At 48.1% G+C, this 15,470-nt stretch overlaps 2 protein-coding genes across 2 annotated transcripts; both read left to right on the top strand.

The window, feature by feature from the left end:
• Positions 1–3,177: 3,177 nt before the first annotated feature.
• On the top strand, positions 3,178–5,921 carry LAJ45_06038 (uncharacterized protein; the record flags this gene model as incomplete). The annotated part of the gene is made up of 8 exons (XM_046115606.1): positions 3,178–3,298; positions 3,405–3,486; positions 3,602–3,936; positions 4,054–4,607; positions 4,675–5,145; positions 5,262–5,394; positions 5,564–5,639; positions 5,891–5,921. The coding sequence occupies 8 exons, from the start codon at positions 3,178–3,180 to the stop codon at positions 5,919–5,921; spliced, it is 1,803 nt and encodes a 600-aa protein (XP_045971190.1).
• Positions 5,922–11,237: 5,316 nt separating this feature from the next.
• LAJ45_06037 (uncharacterized protein) lies at positions 11,238–13,204 on the top strand (the record flags this gene model as incomplete). Its single annotated transcript, XM_046115605.1, has 5 exons — positions 11,238–11,390; positions 11,447–12,157; positions 12,245–12,298; positions 12,400–12,573; positions 12,686–13,204. 5 exons carry the CDS (start codon positions 11,238–11,240, stop codon positions 13,202–13,204), a joined length of 1,611 nt encoding a protein of 536 aa, XP_045971189.1.
• Between the last annotated feature and the right edge of the window lie 2,266 nt (positions 13,205–15,470).

Below are 15,470 nucleotides of genomic sequence, written 5' to 3'. Positions count from 1 at the left end.
GCCCTGGTATTGGTAAAGAAGGGCGGCGTTTAAGTAAAGATCCTACTCCAGATCCATTGGCCCGTTTGAAAACTTTATCAAACAATGAAACAGACACTCAGGCTGAGTCCAAAGGAGTCAAACATTAGCTTGACCTGATGAGTCCACGCAATGAAAAGTTATTTCAACGTCGGGGTAGGCGTGACTCGCTTCTCGATTAGTTTGGTTATCAAGCGAAGAGAACAATTCTTGGTAACCAAACACTTTTTGCGTGGTCTAGCGAACGCATCAGTTTTGTCTCCTGCAGGTGTTGAGTTTGTAACTGACACCTGGCAAACACATCCAGCTATGACTCCACGATAGGCCCACGTTAAATAGATAATAATGTGAATGGTGCGCTCCACGGAAGGCAATCAGGCCTGCCCAAGACCACGGGTACTACAGATAACGAGATAAGGCCAGAAAGATTAATTGAATTGACTCCTATCGGCAGGATTAAAAATGGTCATGTGACAAGACCAATATAATAATTGATTACATAACCTTTTATGGAAGCCGCTCGGTTCACCTCCCGATTGATCCTCCACGGATTTGGCCGAGTAATGAGCCCTGAGGTTCCTGGATGCTTAGTACAAGCCACGACTCTAAAAGACGTTAGAATATTGATATTAACAAACCGGCCAACCAAGCTTAGTGAGCAGTGACCTGTCGACAAACCCTAACTTGGTTGGCAAGTTGGCCAGGGTCTCCGATGTCATGGTAAGTACATGTATGTATTTAAGTTGTAGTCTCTCCTGCGGCAGATACAGAAACCTTTACCTATCTATGTAGGGTATTTATGCAGGTATTCGGTGCAGCTTGCAAGATTTTCATTCGAGAGAATAGAAGGCATTTATCCATGCAGTTATAAAGTATTTTGATCGGGAAAGGCCAGATTCTAGAGCGAGATATCTTGGTATTCGGAAAAACATTTCCCCGGTAATCACGGAGATATTATGTAATTGAGGCTCTGCTGTACCAACGGCTTTGCTGTTTCTCGGCAGCAACGAGAAGAAGGTTTCTCGGCTATTTGTTTGCGTCATTTCTTTGCTTTTTTCCCACAGACTGTCTGTCCAACCTCTTGCGCTTTTTGGTAATCTCATCCATCGTGTATGTAGTATTGGGGATGCTTAAGCTCTGATATTCATTTTTTTCTTCTTGGTGTGGATATCTAGCCTCGATCCTCTCCATCAATTATTCCTTTTTCTTACTTTTCTTCTCTTTTTTTTTTTTTGGTTTAGATATGTGACCCTGAGGCATCGCAGCACATGTTGATAAGCAGAGCCATCCTACTAGACTACTACCAAGGAGCTTGGGAAACAGACGTCAGCCCGTGATCTGAATATCTTTGGTGGTGTAACGGGATGCATGCAGTTCTCAGCAGGGAAAGAAATATCGGATGCGTGCAGCCGTGAGAGAAAAGCACACACATATTCCTTCCATACAAACTGCAGTTCGCAAGATCCACCACATCTTCGCCTTCCCTGCATTGCTTTGTTTTTGCTCGAGTGTGAAGTGAAAAGCAATATTAAGACATGATCTCTCTTGATTTTCTTCTGCGCGTTTCTTTCGTTGCTGATGTTGGTATTTTCTTTTTGTTTCCCGTTTTTCTTTTCTTTTCTTTCGACATGACCCCACGGTTGGTGGAGTGTTAGTTGTGTGCGATCGTGGATGTAGAGTTGGCCACCAGTTCGAGGGTGTAGGTAGAGTGTACCGCATAATGTATTTGTTTTTTTTTGCCGTAAGGAACGGGAACTCCAGTTTGGGGGGTAGGTGTGGTTGGCTGTGGCTAGTGACGGAGCATGTACCGACAGTCATGCCTTGTGTTATTATCACTGGGGGTTGACAAACGCCGTGCACGTACATCGCAAGACAGGTGGCGGGTAAACAATTACCATCGCGATAACCGTGCACCCCATAGTTCCCCATACATATTGTTTGTATCTATGTAGAATGCATGTAGTAATAAGGCGCATGCTATCCGCCATGAAAGGGAAGCTCTGTTGATGCTGGCCCTACATGTAGTTACCGCAGTTTCCTTTGTATTATATAGAGATGCTGCTGCTGGGCTGAGGTTTAAGCAAGGTTTGATGGAGCACTAGCCACACACACGTTTTCCAACACTGCCAAGCAGCATCGAAAGCGCGGCCGCTGCCAAAAATTGTTGCGGTTGCACCTGAGCTTCTAGTGCACACCTAACCCTTAGAGCATATGCAGCTCCCCACCCATTACACCCACACCCGCAGCTTCTTCCGGGTCGTTGCGAAAACCATTTTAGCGGGCCAGAAAGCGGCAGCCCTGCTCATAGGCATACTTACATGTAGGCAAAGGCTCGTGTGAAGATAGGCTTCCTGTCTCAACTACACCCCGTCCACCGTTCTGCTGTTCGATCGTCTCGCCGCTCGCGTACTTGGGTAGCCGCTACCTACACTCTAACATATTTCCTAACCCTCGTTCTCCTCCCTCGCACCCTCTCCCTCTTCCTCCTCCCTCCTCCTCTTTACACTCTGCTCTTCCTTTCACTCTCACTCCCTTCGCACCATACACAACACAACACATCGCTCTCTCCTGAGCCCTGCGTATTTGTGTTCACGTTCGCGTCCATTTTATCCTTGGCCCCCCCTCCCCCCATTGAAACTAAAAAAAAAAAAATCCAAAAATACATAGCCATCAAGACTACCACTACCACTATTGCTACCGATCCCCTTAATCGCGTATCCATCCCATCCTCCATCATCATCCATCACCACCACAATCATCATCCATCATCACACAACAACAATCTCCTTCCCCACACAACTATCACCATCGTATACTTGACCACTTCCGTCCACCATCAACCCATAGTTTCATCACCTTCATCCCCGCCGTTGTTATCTAAGTCTTCACTAGGCCCCCTGAAAGTTGGTTTCACAATTTTTGTTTTCATCTGCTGCACCATCCTTGTCCAACCCTACATTGTCGCGCCCAGCTGTGCGCAACCTAGTCACCACTAGTGTTTGGTAGTTGAAATAAAAAGCAAAGCGTGTCTACTGACCGTCCCTACATAATACAGCGAACCTGCTCCCCCGCGACCGTACCCGTTGCGATCTTCACCACAACAAAAACATTCAATACAATAAAAAAAAGACTTATATTGCGTGTCGCTGAATGAGTACGATGTACAACTCACACCGTGGAATGGGGCCTGCTCCAAACAGCCGCTTGAATGAGCTGCTGGATCAGGTCCGCGCCGAGTTTGATCAGCAGCAGGCTAGATCCAGCGAGTACGAACACAAAAGTACGTCTATAAATTATCACTTGTGAAAACTAAACTAGTCAATTTGCTTGTTAGCAAGTGAAGCTAGCTCTAACAAAGTTCACGAGATTTGCTGACTCGAAGATAGTCAATGCCCAGACTCAGGAGATGGATCTAGTAAGGCAGACTGTTTTTCAACTAGAAGCTGCGCATGCTACAATGAAACAAAAGTACGTTTCTTTATCCATATAACTGTTGCCCATCACTAGGGCTTTTGCGCTGTGTGTCTATTCTTCAGAGCTTTTTATGGGATCAAGATTCTAATGATTTACTCTTTTGTCTTAGGTATGAAGAGGAGATCACTCGTCTCACACGGGAGCTGGAGGCACGCGGAGGAGCACATGCCCCTCAACATGGTTCTCAAAATGCCGGTCCCTCGCAGCCTCCCCCTCCAGCTATTGGGCACGGACCAAGAGATTTGTTTGGTACAATCATGGCAGGCGGGGGTCCCAATGGGCCACCGCTAGCACCGCCACAACAGCAAGATCCACAGCAGCAGCAGCATCACCCCCAAATACCCCCACCACCACCAGCAGCCATCCCACAAGGCCCCTCAAACCAACCGCCGCAGCAGCCACAGGCACAACAGGCGTACCAGCCACCTACCGGATTTGTGAATGGTAAGTCACTTTATATTGGGTGACATGATTAAACCATACTTATTGGTCACTTCATTTCGCCTTTGATTCATTGGTCAGAAGCCTTTGAAGCTAATTGGATGTATTGAACTATAATAGGTTACGGTGGTGGTACTCCACAACCAGTTGCCTCCCCCGGCCCTGGCCCTGGTAAAGGTGGAAGGGGTGGAAGAGCTGGTCCAGTCGGCGGCGGCCCGGGTACACCTCAACAGAACATGTGTACATTCCCCCCCGAACGTGGATCGCCCCGAATTACGCGTCCGAGGTCTCCGCAGCCATTGAACACGGCGCAAATGAACGGCAATGATTTTTCAGGCATAGACCCGGACCGTGTGCCAGCTAGTCAGAAGAAGGAGGGAGCAGATTGGTTTGCTCTGTTCAACCCCAAGGTTCCTCGTCTCCTAGATGTAGACCTCGTTCACACCCTTGAACATAACAGTGTTGTCTGCTGTGTGAGATTCAGCCAAGACGGTAAATATGTTGCCACGGGCTGCAATCGCAGCGCTCAGATTTTCGATGTGAAGACTGGAAACAAGGTTTCGCATCTACAAGATGAGAGTGTGGACAGGGATGGGGACTTGTACATCCGAAGTGTCTGCTTCAGTCCTGATGGAAGATATCTTGCTACTGGTGCTGAAGATAAGCAAATTCGGGTAAGCTTATATTCAAATATTCCAGATGTTCCCACGTTGGTGACGCAGATTAACTTACATTTTGTAGGTGTGGGACATTCAAGGTCGTGTGATTAAGCACACTTTCCACGGGCATGAGCAAGATATCTACTCTCTTGATTTCGCCAGGAATGGAAGACATATCGCTTCAGGAAGTGGTGATCGCACCGTTCGTGTCTGGGATATCGAATCTGGTCAGAATGTTCTCACACTTAGTATCGAGGATGGGGTTACGACTGTCGCTATATCTCCTGATGGTAGATACGTGGCCGCCGGATCTCTTGACAAGAGTGTGCGTGTGTGGGATGCCCAGACAGGTTATCTTGTTGAAAGACTCGAAGGCGCCGAGGGACACAAGGACAGCGTGTACAGTGTCGCATTTGCACCGAACGGAAGGGATCTAGTCTCCGGAAGTTTGGATAAAACAATTAAGATGTGGGAGTTGTCAGCAGCAAGGGGTTTGATGCCGGGTGGCGGTACGAATCGCGGAAAATGCGTCAAAACGTTCGAGGGACACAAGGTAAGTCTCCATAATACTTCCCCACGCGGGAGACTCCTACGTACAAATTTTTCATGACTATCGGCCTATTTGAAAGTCGACCAAATGGACAGATCAGCTGATGTACAATTATACAGGACTTTGTACTCAGTGTCGCTTTGACACCTGACGGCAACTGGGTTCTTAGTGGTTCCAAGGACCGTGGAGTACAATTCTGGGACCCCCGAACTGCGAACGCGCAACTTATGCTTCAGGGTCACAAGAATTCAGGTTAGTCCCCCCTCCAATTACACCCAAACCGGTCCCCCGCCTCTAGTCGTCCTAGAAATTTCGTTTCGAGACCTAGGACAGGATCGGCGGGTGGTTCCGGGCTCTTTGATTCCAGTTTTGTTCTCAATGGAGCTTGCGGCTGATGAGTTTCTGTTTGTCATCGTAACAGTTATCTCTGTTGCCCCAAGTCCTTCAGGGGGTCTCTTTGCAACTGGGAGCGGCGACATGAGAGCAAGAATTTGGAGGTCAGTACCTTTTGTTGTTTACATCTCCCCACAATTTCCTTTCTTTTTTCGCCTCCGGGCCCTGATCGGATTATTTTATTTTTGTCTCGTTATTTCTTATTTTTAATTTCTTTTTTCCCGCCCTACTTTACCCCACAAAACGGGGGTCCCTGGACTTAAGCCCCCCCACGCATGGTTTTCCACGTATCCGATTTTGGTGTGGCATGAAAATTTTCCTCTGGACAGTTTACTGACGTGGGCGGTTGCTGCAGTTACGAACCCTATCACCATCCTCCTCTATGATAATGGAGACAAATTCGGGGGATCTGGTGTGAAGTAAAATCGACATATTGAAAAATAAAGGACCGTTTAAGGGATAAAACGATCGAAAATTCTGATGCTTATTTACTTTTTACCGTTTTCTTTCATCGTGTTCGTTTTTATCACCTCCTTGTTCGTTTGGAAGCTTCCAATTTTTCCCTGTTTGGTACCCGGTTTTTGGGCAAATCGTTTTGTGTTTTTGCTTTTCTTCGAGCTTTTCCTTTTTCCCTCTCTTGATGTGTGGCGGATGCGGGGCATTGCGGGAAGGATGTCGATGAGGCAATCTTTTTTCCACAATGGCGGGAATTATGGGATGAACCCGCAACATGCAAGCCACTAGACGAAACCCTCGATATGTTAATGAGAAAGGCTTGAGGAGGACACATACTATTCTTGGAATTCAGTGCATCCTACAAGTATCTACGTTTTTTGTCTTGCTATTTTATTTTTCGGGGCCTTCTTCCTCCTGCATCCGTTTTGCCTGCCTACCTAGCTTTTTGTCTTCATTGTCTACATTATTTTTATCAGTTGGTTGGGCGGAAAATCTATTGCGTTAAAAGAATGCAATGCGTGCTCCTTTCCGTGCATTTCATAATGATCTCCATTGTGGGGGATCCTCATGGAAAAGGCAAGATTTGTCAATAGCTTTTCGATATTACTCTTATATGAGCATTCTCGGACACTGCTTGCGACGAACCCCATGTGCCGAAGACTCGCTTGGAACCGCCCGAGCATAACCAGATTGGGGTAGAAGGGGGTGGAGGTGGAGGTGGAGGTGGAGGTGGAGGGAGTAATGTTATTGGGGTGGGGAAAACTCGTAATTGAAGGAGCGCCGTTGGGCGCTCCTCCGCAAATAAACTCCTGGGAATGTGCGTTGGTGGGTTTGGGTTACACTGACACTGACAGACAGCTAGAAGAGGCGGCGGCCTTTTTTTTTTCTCTCACTCGCGACTCTGGCGCGCCTTTTTTTTGTGTGTACCCGGTGTGTCGTGTGTATCTATGTGTAGAGCTATTTCAATGTCAACTAACTCTCTAACTACATGTGGCCGAACACTCGTCCCTACATACATTACATACCATACCATGCCATACCTAGAGTTACTGTACCTACCCACATACAGCTGGCTGGGGTACATTGTACATACATACAACATACCTACATATGTAATCAACGAGATTTACCTCTCTCAATTCCTGCTGCTTTGCTGCATGGCTACATGAAAGTACTTCATGTACCGCGGTTGCAGTTGCAGTGAGGTGATGGCCGGGGCAGAGTTTTATTGGTCCCGATGCTGCGACCCGTGTCCGCGGTCGCGAGTCGCGGAGCCTGGTCGGCCACCCATGCAGATAACTTTATGTGTGTTGAATAAGCGGCGCGCGCAACTTGGAAAGGGAAAGGGCTGCGTGTGGTATGGGGGGGGGGTGTGAGTTGTGACGGACGGATGAGGTGTGGTGTGTGTGTGTGTGAGTGTGGTCAAGTCACTACATTATAATATCTCTGTGGTGAGTTACATTAGGACCGAGTGAGCGTCTATTATGTAGGGTATATGTGCTCTACTCATGTAGGTATATGTACGTGTTGCTTTATCTCATCTCGATGCGTAATAATGTTGTGGAGCAGGAACACAAAGGGGGAGGGAGAATTATTGGGGGGGACCCAGAGATATTCAATCTCAACGTTCAGAGAAATGTTGTTTTTTTAGATCATAGAGGTGTGTGTATGTACATGTATGGTAGGCGGGAAAGGTTGCCCACCCTCTAAAAATAATGCTCGACGGCACTCTGACTACCGAGGAAGGGCATACAGTACCGGCAGACTGACAGACAGGAGTAATGATAGCAGGCATGTATGAAGTGCATGTATGTAGGGGAGTGTGAGATGGATGCCAGATAGCTGTAGATGGATGGGGGGGTTATTCCGGTGGTGGAGCCGGATGGGGGGGGGGGGGGAGTGATGTGTGGTGATGGTGGTGGTGGTAGTGATGGTAGTGGTGGACACTGGTAGTTGCGGTGTGGGTAGTGGTGGTCGAAGTGAAAGTAAGCGTAAGTAAGAAAAACCGAACCGAGACATTCATTGCCTGATAATCTTGTCCCTGACTTGTGCTGCTCCGTGCGTTGTGTCCCAACAAGGACCATTTCCCTATCGCTTGGTGGTAGTAGTAGCAGTTTGTAGGGCCGCGGACAAGACATACAGAGACAGCCCAGTGTCAGACAGCCAGACAGTCAGCCATAAGATGATAGTCAAAGTCAGTCAGCCATGATGTGGATGGTCAGGTAGAGTTACCGGGAGTGTAAGTATGTAGCAGATGTAGGCAGCTAGCAGCACCACACAGATACGGTACTGGAGATAGAGTGCTCACAGATTGGTACTCAGTTGCTGACGCCAGAGAAGAGCTACAACAGGGAACTTCCTCTACCAGGCAATCTAGGTAAAGTGAAGTAGATTATTACCTGTGTTGTCGCTGTGTGGCACGGGTGTTCCATCGTCATGGACTTAGATAATGAGGATTCGCATTGACCCCAGTAACACGTCCATCCATTTCCATCCAACAGGTCGTTGTCGGTACTCCTAATACTATCCTGGTCAAAGATACATGGCTTACCTTACCCAGAGTAGGTACCAGTAAATCTGAGGAGAGTGAAGGATGCGTTCAAGGCCCGGCGCAGATCTACAAAAAAATTGTTGGAATATGTGTGCGCATCTCATCCTCTCGCTTGGTGTGCAGTAAGTGTCGCGCAGGCCTTGACCCCCCCCCCTCTACTCCACCCCCCAATATGCTCTTACATACTCTCCCCTGGCTACGTCCTATTCGGGCCCAACACATGCACTACCAACAGCCAACAGTAGGAATGGTGGGCAGCAACTAGAGTAGTAGGAAGGTTAGTACAGGTGCCTACTCTGGTACTGGTAGGTCACCACTACCTATCCTGTCCATTAATATTTGTCTCCCCCAATCCAACGATGCTAGCTTAGATAGTCAGAGACACCCTGCCTAACTGCCCGCTCCTGCTGCTCGTTCGTTCAGCTTCTCCGCACACACAGCTCACTCACACCCACCCACTCACACACACACGCGCGTAAGGAGCAATAGAAGAAACAGCACGGGCAGCTACTAGTTGGTAGTGGTGGTCATTAATCAATCAATGAATAAATGAATGAATGAGCGAGAGAGAGATACAGATAGCAGATGCGAAGACGGAGACGGAGACGGAGAAATACCTATCTGTCTGCCTACCTAGCTAGCTGTCTAGGTATATCTGTCAACCTAACCCATCCATCCATACATATCACGACAAGGAGTAGCAAAAGTCCGTGCAATCAACAAAAGCGACAACCCTCATCATTACCCATCAGCATCATCATCATCATCATCATCGCCAACAGCAGCAGCATCATCATATGCTAAACCAGCTCATATGTAGTCGTCTTAGAATCATATCTAGCCCAGATGTGCTGGTATATACATTCCGTGAGAGGAAATAAAGTGGTATTGCGTGTTTGAGCACGACTCAACCTGCCAATGATGGGCCCTGTTGTAGGCCACTGGATGTGCCCGGACAGCCCCGTTTTTTTTTTCTCTTGCTGTCCCATAGATTACGAAGTCTCTGCGGGCACGGACACCTCATTCGTGCCCTAGCAGATCCCAACGGAGGGGCTGAAGGTTAGTGAACGAAGCCTGGATTGGCGATACATACTACATACATGACGGGAGGTCGGGAGGGAGAACGCACCCGGGAAGGCAAGGCAAGAGAAAGGGAAGAACGAGAGAACGGGCTTGTTCTTTGGACTACCTTACGGTGCTACCTAGTGTAGCATGTATGAATATTGAGCGTCCCCGTACACCGTAACGCCGTGCTCGATAGTAGGAGATTGATGGAATACAGACGGAACACTTCTACTTTCTGTTTGTCTGCCTGCCTGTCTGTCATGTCCTGTATCCCGAATGCCTGGATACATCCACCCTCCATCCCGACTCTTATGGACCTTCCCTGCCCTACCAACCCCCCCCCCCCCCTTCTTCTAGGTACAGTCCTTGTACTTGATATCTACAAGCAGTAGTACTGGGCTACAATTGAATGGCCTTTCTCTCTTACGGATGATGTGCGGTGATTCTCTCTAACCTAACCCCCCCCTTGAACATCTCCCTCCCCCCCCCTAATCCCCACTCCAATCCCCCCACCTTCTGCCGAAGACCCCAAATAGCGGTTTCAAGGTTGAAAAAAATGGGTAGGGGATCCGTCAAACATTAAATTCTGATCCCACATCAAAGTATCACTACCCTATTGAACGAACTGATTTGCTGCGTCCCATAATCCATACCACCACATCCTCCATCATAATCAATCACCACACACCCGGTCAACACTCCCCCCCCCCCTCCCCCTTCCTTACCTCAACAGAGGATTATACATCATCCCGCAAATATTCGATCGAAGATTCGCCGACCTGCGATGCATGCAGCAGCGGTAGTAACTTCTTTTTGATATTCCTTTTTCCTGTTTTGACCAGGGATCTCCCACGCCGCGCTCGAGTCGTCACCTGGTCTCTACTCTTACTTGCCTCTGCCCAGGTCACAAAACCCACACACCCCCTCTCGAACCCGCATTTCGCCTTGCATGTATAGGACACCCTTCTAGTGGACCAATACCAATGCCGCGCGGGTGACAGAGTCTCAAAAAAACTGAACAAAAAGTTTTTTACATACTCTTCTTCTTCAAGCCTCTCTCTCTCTTCGTGGGGGAAAAGGTTGTTATAAGGTGTAGAGCATCAGCTCGCCCACCACTACCAGCAAGCAAGGCGCAGCTACACCTAGTCAATCCCATTGAAAAGCAAGCCCGACGGTCCGAGACGCCTAGCCCCGGCCTCCTGGATACTACAGATCATAACCCGGCAAAGGTTTCCCACAGTCTCACCTTTTTTTAAATCCTCAAAAACACCTAGCTAGGCACGCCTCTCACAGTCACAAGTAACAACCGCAATTCTGGCAGCAGCAGTAGCATCAAATCCAGCTCGTGTCTGGCATCGTGACAAGACGCAGCATCGGTTCAGCGGTCCTGTACCTGGGGCAATGGACATCTCTGGCCTGGTATATCGTACAGACCATTCAGTCTCGACTTCGGCGTCGTCACGGGGAATCATGGCTCCTCACATGCCCTTAAACTCGCAGCCGTTTGTTCAGGATCAGATGGGAAACTTTGACGCGTATCAAGGACAATTTGGGTTCGATACGTCCCAAGTTCCTCACTATCAGAGCGTGGGCGTTGTAGGGCACCCTCCGAACGGGTTTCCACAATCATATGCTGCTCACCATCAAGCGCACCCTCACCATGCTCACCATCAACCGCATCCGCATCCCCATGCAAATCAACATCATCAACATCCTCAACCGCATCCTCAACCGCATCACCAGCATCCACAGCATAATCCTCATCCTCACGCCCATCACCAGGGTATTCAACAACCTACACCAGCAATCATTTCCCAGCGTGCTCCTCAGCAACAACAGCACCAGCAGCAACAACAGCAACACCAGCAGCAGCAACAACAGCACCAGCAGCAGCAACACCAGCAACACCAGCAGCAGCAACAGCAGCAACAACAGCAACAGCAACAGCAGATACCACAGGAAAACAGGGGTATTAATGGTCAGCGGAGAGCAACTCTAACTAGACCGGCATTGCAGAACCCTTCAGTACCGACTCAGAAGCAAGCTGCGAGATCTATGAGCTACCCATACCCACAGTCTTCACCACCCCGCGGTAGTCCAGGAACCACCAAAGTTGCAAACCCGAATAATGAAGTAGATTTTCAGACAGATGTGGATACTTTGATGAAGGCTATCCAGTCCAAGCATTCGGTGACACTAAAATCTGAACCAAACTCACCATCACCAGGTTATCCCGCTCAGCAACTAAAATCTTCACCAGTGACCCCGATACATCCTGGCGGATTCGCTCAAAGGTCGGCATTCGGTGGTTATGTGCCAACTGGATATTCGGGACACCAACTAGGCAGTAATATGCAGGGTTCAGGACTCGGTGTCAACAAACTGCTGGCAGAAACAGAGGAGGTCCAGAGGGCAGGAAAGGAAGAAAAGAAGGGGTCGCAGAAGGCGAAGAAGAGATATGAGTGCGATGTGCCAGGATGTAACAAGAGTTTTTTCCAAAAGACACATCTCGATATTCACTCTCGTGCTCACACTGGAGACAAACCATTTGTTGGTCTTCCCGCTATCTCCCTTCTCTCCGATCTCTTGAAATATAGAAGCTTTTCCATTGTTCGTAGCGCTGATCGTTTCCATTAGCAATGCAGTGAGCCTGGTTGTGGCCAACGTTTCTCCCAGTTGGGTAATCTCAAGGTCCGTTTTTTTCTCTCCCATATTACCTTGCCTACCCATGCGACCCCCTCATTCGATTATTTGCGGCTATCAACATGAAACTTATTTTATACTTTTTATAGACGCATGAACGTAGACATACTGGCGAAAAGCCGTACTCTTGCGACTTCTGCGGCAAGCGATTCGCCCAAAGAGGCAATGTTCGCGCTCACAAGATTGTGCATGACGGTGCCAAACCATTTACTTGCCGGCTGGATAACTGTGAAAAACAATTCACCCAACTAGGGAATCTCAAGGTAGGCGCGCTCAAAATTCCCCCGATAATTTTAATTTAAAGTTTCCTTCTAGCTTTGGGCTCCTCCCCCTGATGAAATTTAATGCTTATTAACTCGCTTGATTTCTTTATAGTCGCACCAAAACAAGTTTCACGCTGTAACCTTGCGCACGTTGACTGAGAAGTTCGCGGGCGTTCGGGAACCCGAAGACATGTCGCCGGCCGACAGGGAACTCTTTGAGTACTTTGCGGAGCTATACAAGAACTCCAACCGTGGCATCAAGGGCCGTGGCAAGGACCGAAAAATTACAGGAACCAAGAAGGCCCGCACGAACGATGGAGAAGCTGGTGGAAACGACCATCAAAATGGACGTCATCACCAGGGAGGTGCAGGAGGCGACATGCACAGTTTGGGATCGCCAAACGGTTCCTGCGGCAGCAACTCGAACCCGGATGGATTTGATTTTGCAGGTGGGCACATGGACGAAGATGAGGAAAGCTCTGCGGATTCTTCTTCTTACGAGCAGCAGCTGCCTCCCATGAGGCCTGGAGGCAACGTCGGAATGGTACCTTTGGGCGGATACGCAGAGGACACGATGGCAATACACACCGATATGGCAAAGTACAGCCTGGATCGCAAATTCCAGCTGTAACAAATTTTTTTTACCTTCATCTTCATAGCGATTACTTGATTTGATTTTGATTTTGATTTTTTTTATACCTGGGGTTGTATTGGCGTCGCTCTGTAATATTGATTGCATCATATCACTTTATTGGATCTACCTGCGCGACATGGTTTGGTGTTTCCTTTTTTGTTTCCTTACGGTCAGGTCAACTTTTTACCCCTTACCTATTCCCTTGGTTTCCTGTTATTATTTTCTTTTTGGTCCCCGTTTTGTGGCTCGGATCCGGGGTAAAAATCTTTTAGGCAAAAAAGAAAAAAGGCGTTGGCCCATGGCTCAATGATTTACAGAATCTTGCATTTATTTTTTATTTTTTTATTTTATTTTTCCAAAAATTCCTTATTTTTTATTTTTTCTATCGCGTGTGAGTGCGCATTTGGGGGCGGTATTTCTTTTCTTTTCCCATCATTTTTCTTAAATGGGGAAAATACCGGAGCACCGGTACTTGGGTACTGGTTCGCTTGTTGGTTCGGACGGGGGAGTTTCCGCAGAGCTTGATTTTTACTCGATTTGATTTGCTTTCATTTTCTCGTTCTGGCAGCTAGGCAGCTGGGAGGGAGGGGGAAGAGGAAGGAAGGGGGGGGAGGGTGTGGGACAGTCTGTGGGGTGGTTGATCCTGGTGGTGTGTGGGTGTGATGGATGTCTGTCCAGGTGTGTGTGTGGTTGGTGTGTGGTGTGGGTGTCTCCTAATCTGTATGGGCGGGGAAGAAGTACGCTTTCCCTGTTGCTGATCTTCCCTGCTTGCTGATAACGTTCCCCACGGCATCCCTCTCTCGGGTTCATTGATTGGGTCGTGGGGGTCCCTCCGGCCTGTCTGTGTGTGTGGGAGTCAGAGAAAGGAAGGGGGCATGCGCAGTGGGGCGGCCACAGGCTCGCCGCACGCGCTCTATCACATATCTGTATTTCTATTCTACATCTGCCGTTACTCCATACTTTCTTCCCTCTATTTGTCCCATTTCCATTTTATTCTTGATGAGGTCATTGCTTTTGGTTATCCTTCTTTTCTTATTTTTTCTGATGTCTTCTGTTTTTTACTTTTCGGTTTTTTCCAGATCTTATCTGTTTTGTTCTGCACAGCACGTGGGATGTATGGGTGGGGTTTAGCATTTCTTTTGGGAAAGGGGCGGGGGGGTCCGCGGCGGCGGCAGCGGGGGGGCGTTTAACTACCATTTTTATCTCTTTTTTTTTCCTTTTTCTTACCAAAAGTTTCTCCCTAGCTTAAGTTTCTCCTTAGCTTTCGTATCTTTAGGAAACCTGTACCTTAATATCTTGGTACATGTAGTTACACCACACAAGTCAAGACGTAATACTACCCTACTATTGGAAAGATCAGTTAAGGACAAGAAAAAACAAAACAACCCATATGATTAAGAAAAAAACAATAAGCAGCAAGAAGAATCGCGGTTTTTTTCTTCCTTGGGGGGAGCAGCAAGCAAGTGAGCAGCTGGGGAGAGACACTCACTGCCTGCCTAGTCACGGGGTGTTGCCGCAGGGCAAAAATATATCTAACTCCACTGATCATGATATGATATGACATTCAAGAAACCCAAACCTGCGGGTACTGGAGAGCATCATGTTCTTGTTCATAAGAACGAAAAAAGCAAATAAAAGTGCCTGAGTCGCTTCGGGCGAGACAACAGCACATCACAGCTAGCCACCTTCTCCCCTCCTTCCCAGCCTTACACCCGTTTTGGGCGTTCCGTTAACGCACTAACCCCCCTCCCCAACCCCAACCCCAGGATATACTTGGTTTTTTGATGTACAGTATATATGCTCCATTTGATCACGATTCTGCATCGGCTCTCATCTCGCTTTATTTCTTTTACTCAGAGTAGATAGATTAGTAGACACATGCAAGCACAGTAGATTAGAAGGGGATAGAGCAGGAGAGTGGAGGGAGCTTCTTCAACGCACGGTAACCTCCACATACATATTGTTATGCATCACGTGGGACATCGAAATTTCGATAACAAATTGACACTGAACTAACAAATTGACACTGAACTACATACAAACTACTACTACTTACAGTACTCTCTACCTTACCTACCTTGACTGTTGCTGCTGCTGCTTCCTGCCCCTCCCCCCATAATAGACACATGATATGATCCAAGGTGTAAGTAAAACTTGAACAGCGACGCTGGGAACGGACAAGAGCGGAAATGGCGATAGAAATATAATTCCAACAAGGACCGCGCGGGCGGCCACAACCACCCCCCCTCCCTCACCCCTCCCC

This window comes from Morchella importuna (assembly GCF_003444635.1).
Source record: "Morchella importuna strain M04M26 chromosome Unknown Morimp01GS017, whole genome shotgun sequence".
NCBI classification, from domain to species: domain Eukaryota; kingdom Fungi; phylum Ascomycota; class Pezizomycetes; order Pezizales; family Morchellaceae; genus Morchella; species Morchella importuna.
The sequence above is the reverse complement of the archived record's forward strand: the minus strand, read 5'-3'. Positions and strand labels throughout refer to the sequence as shown.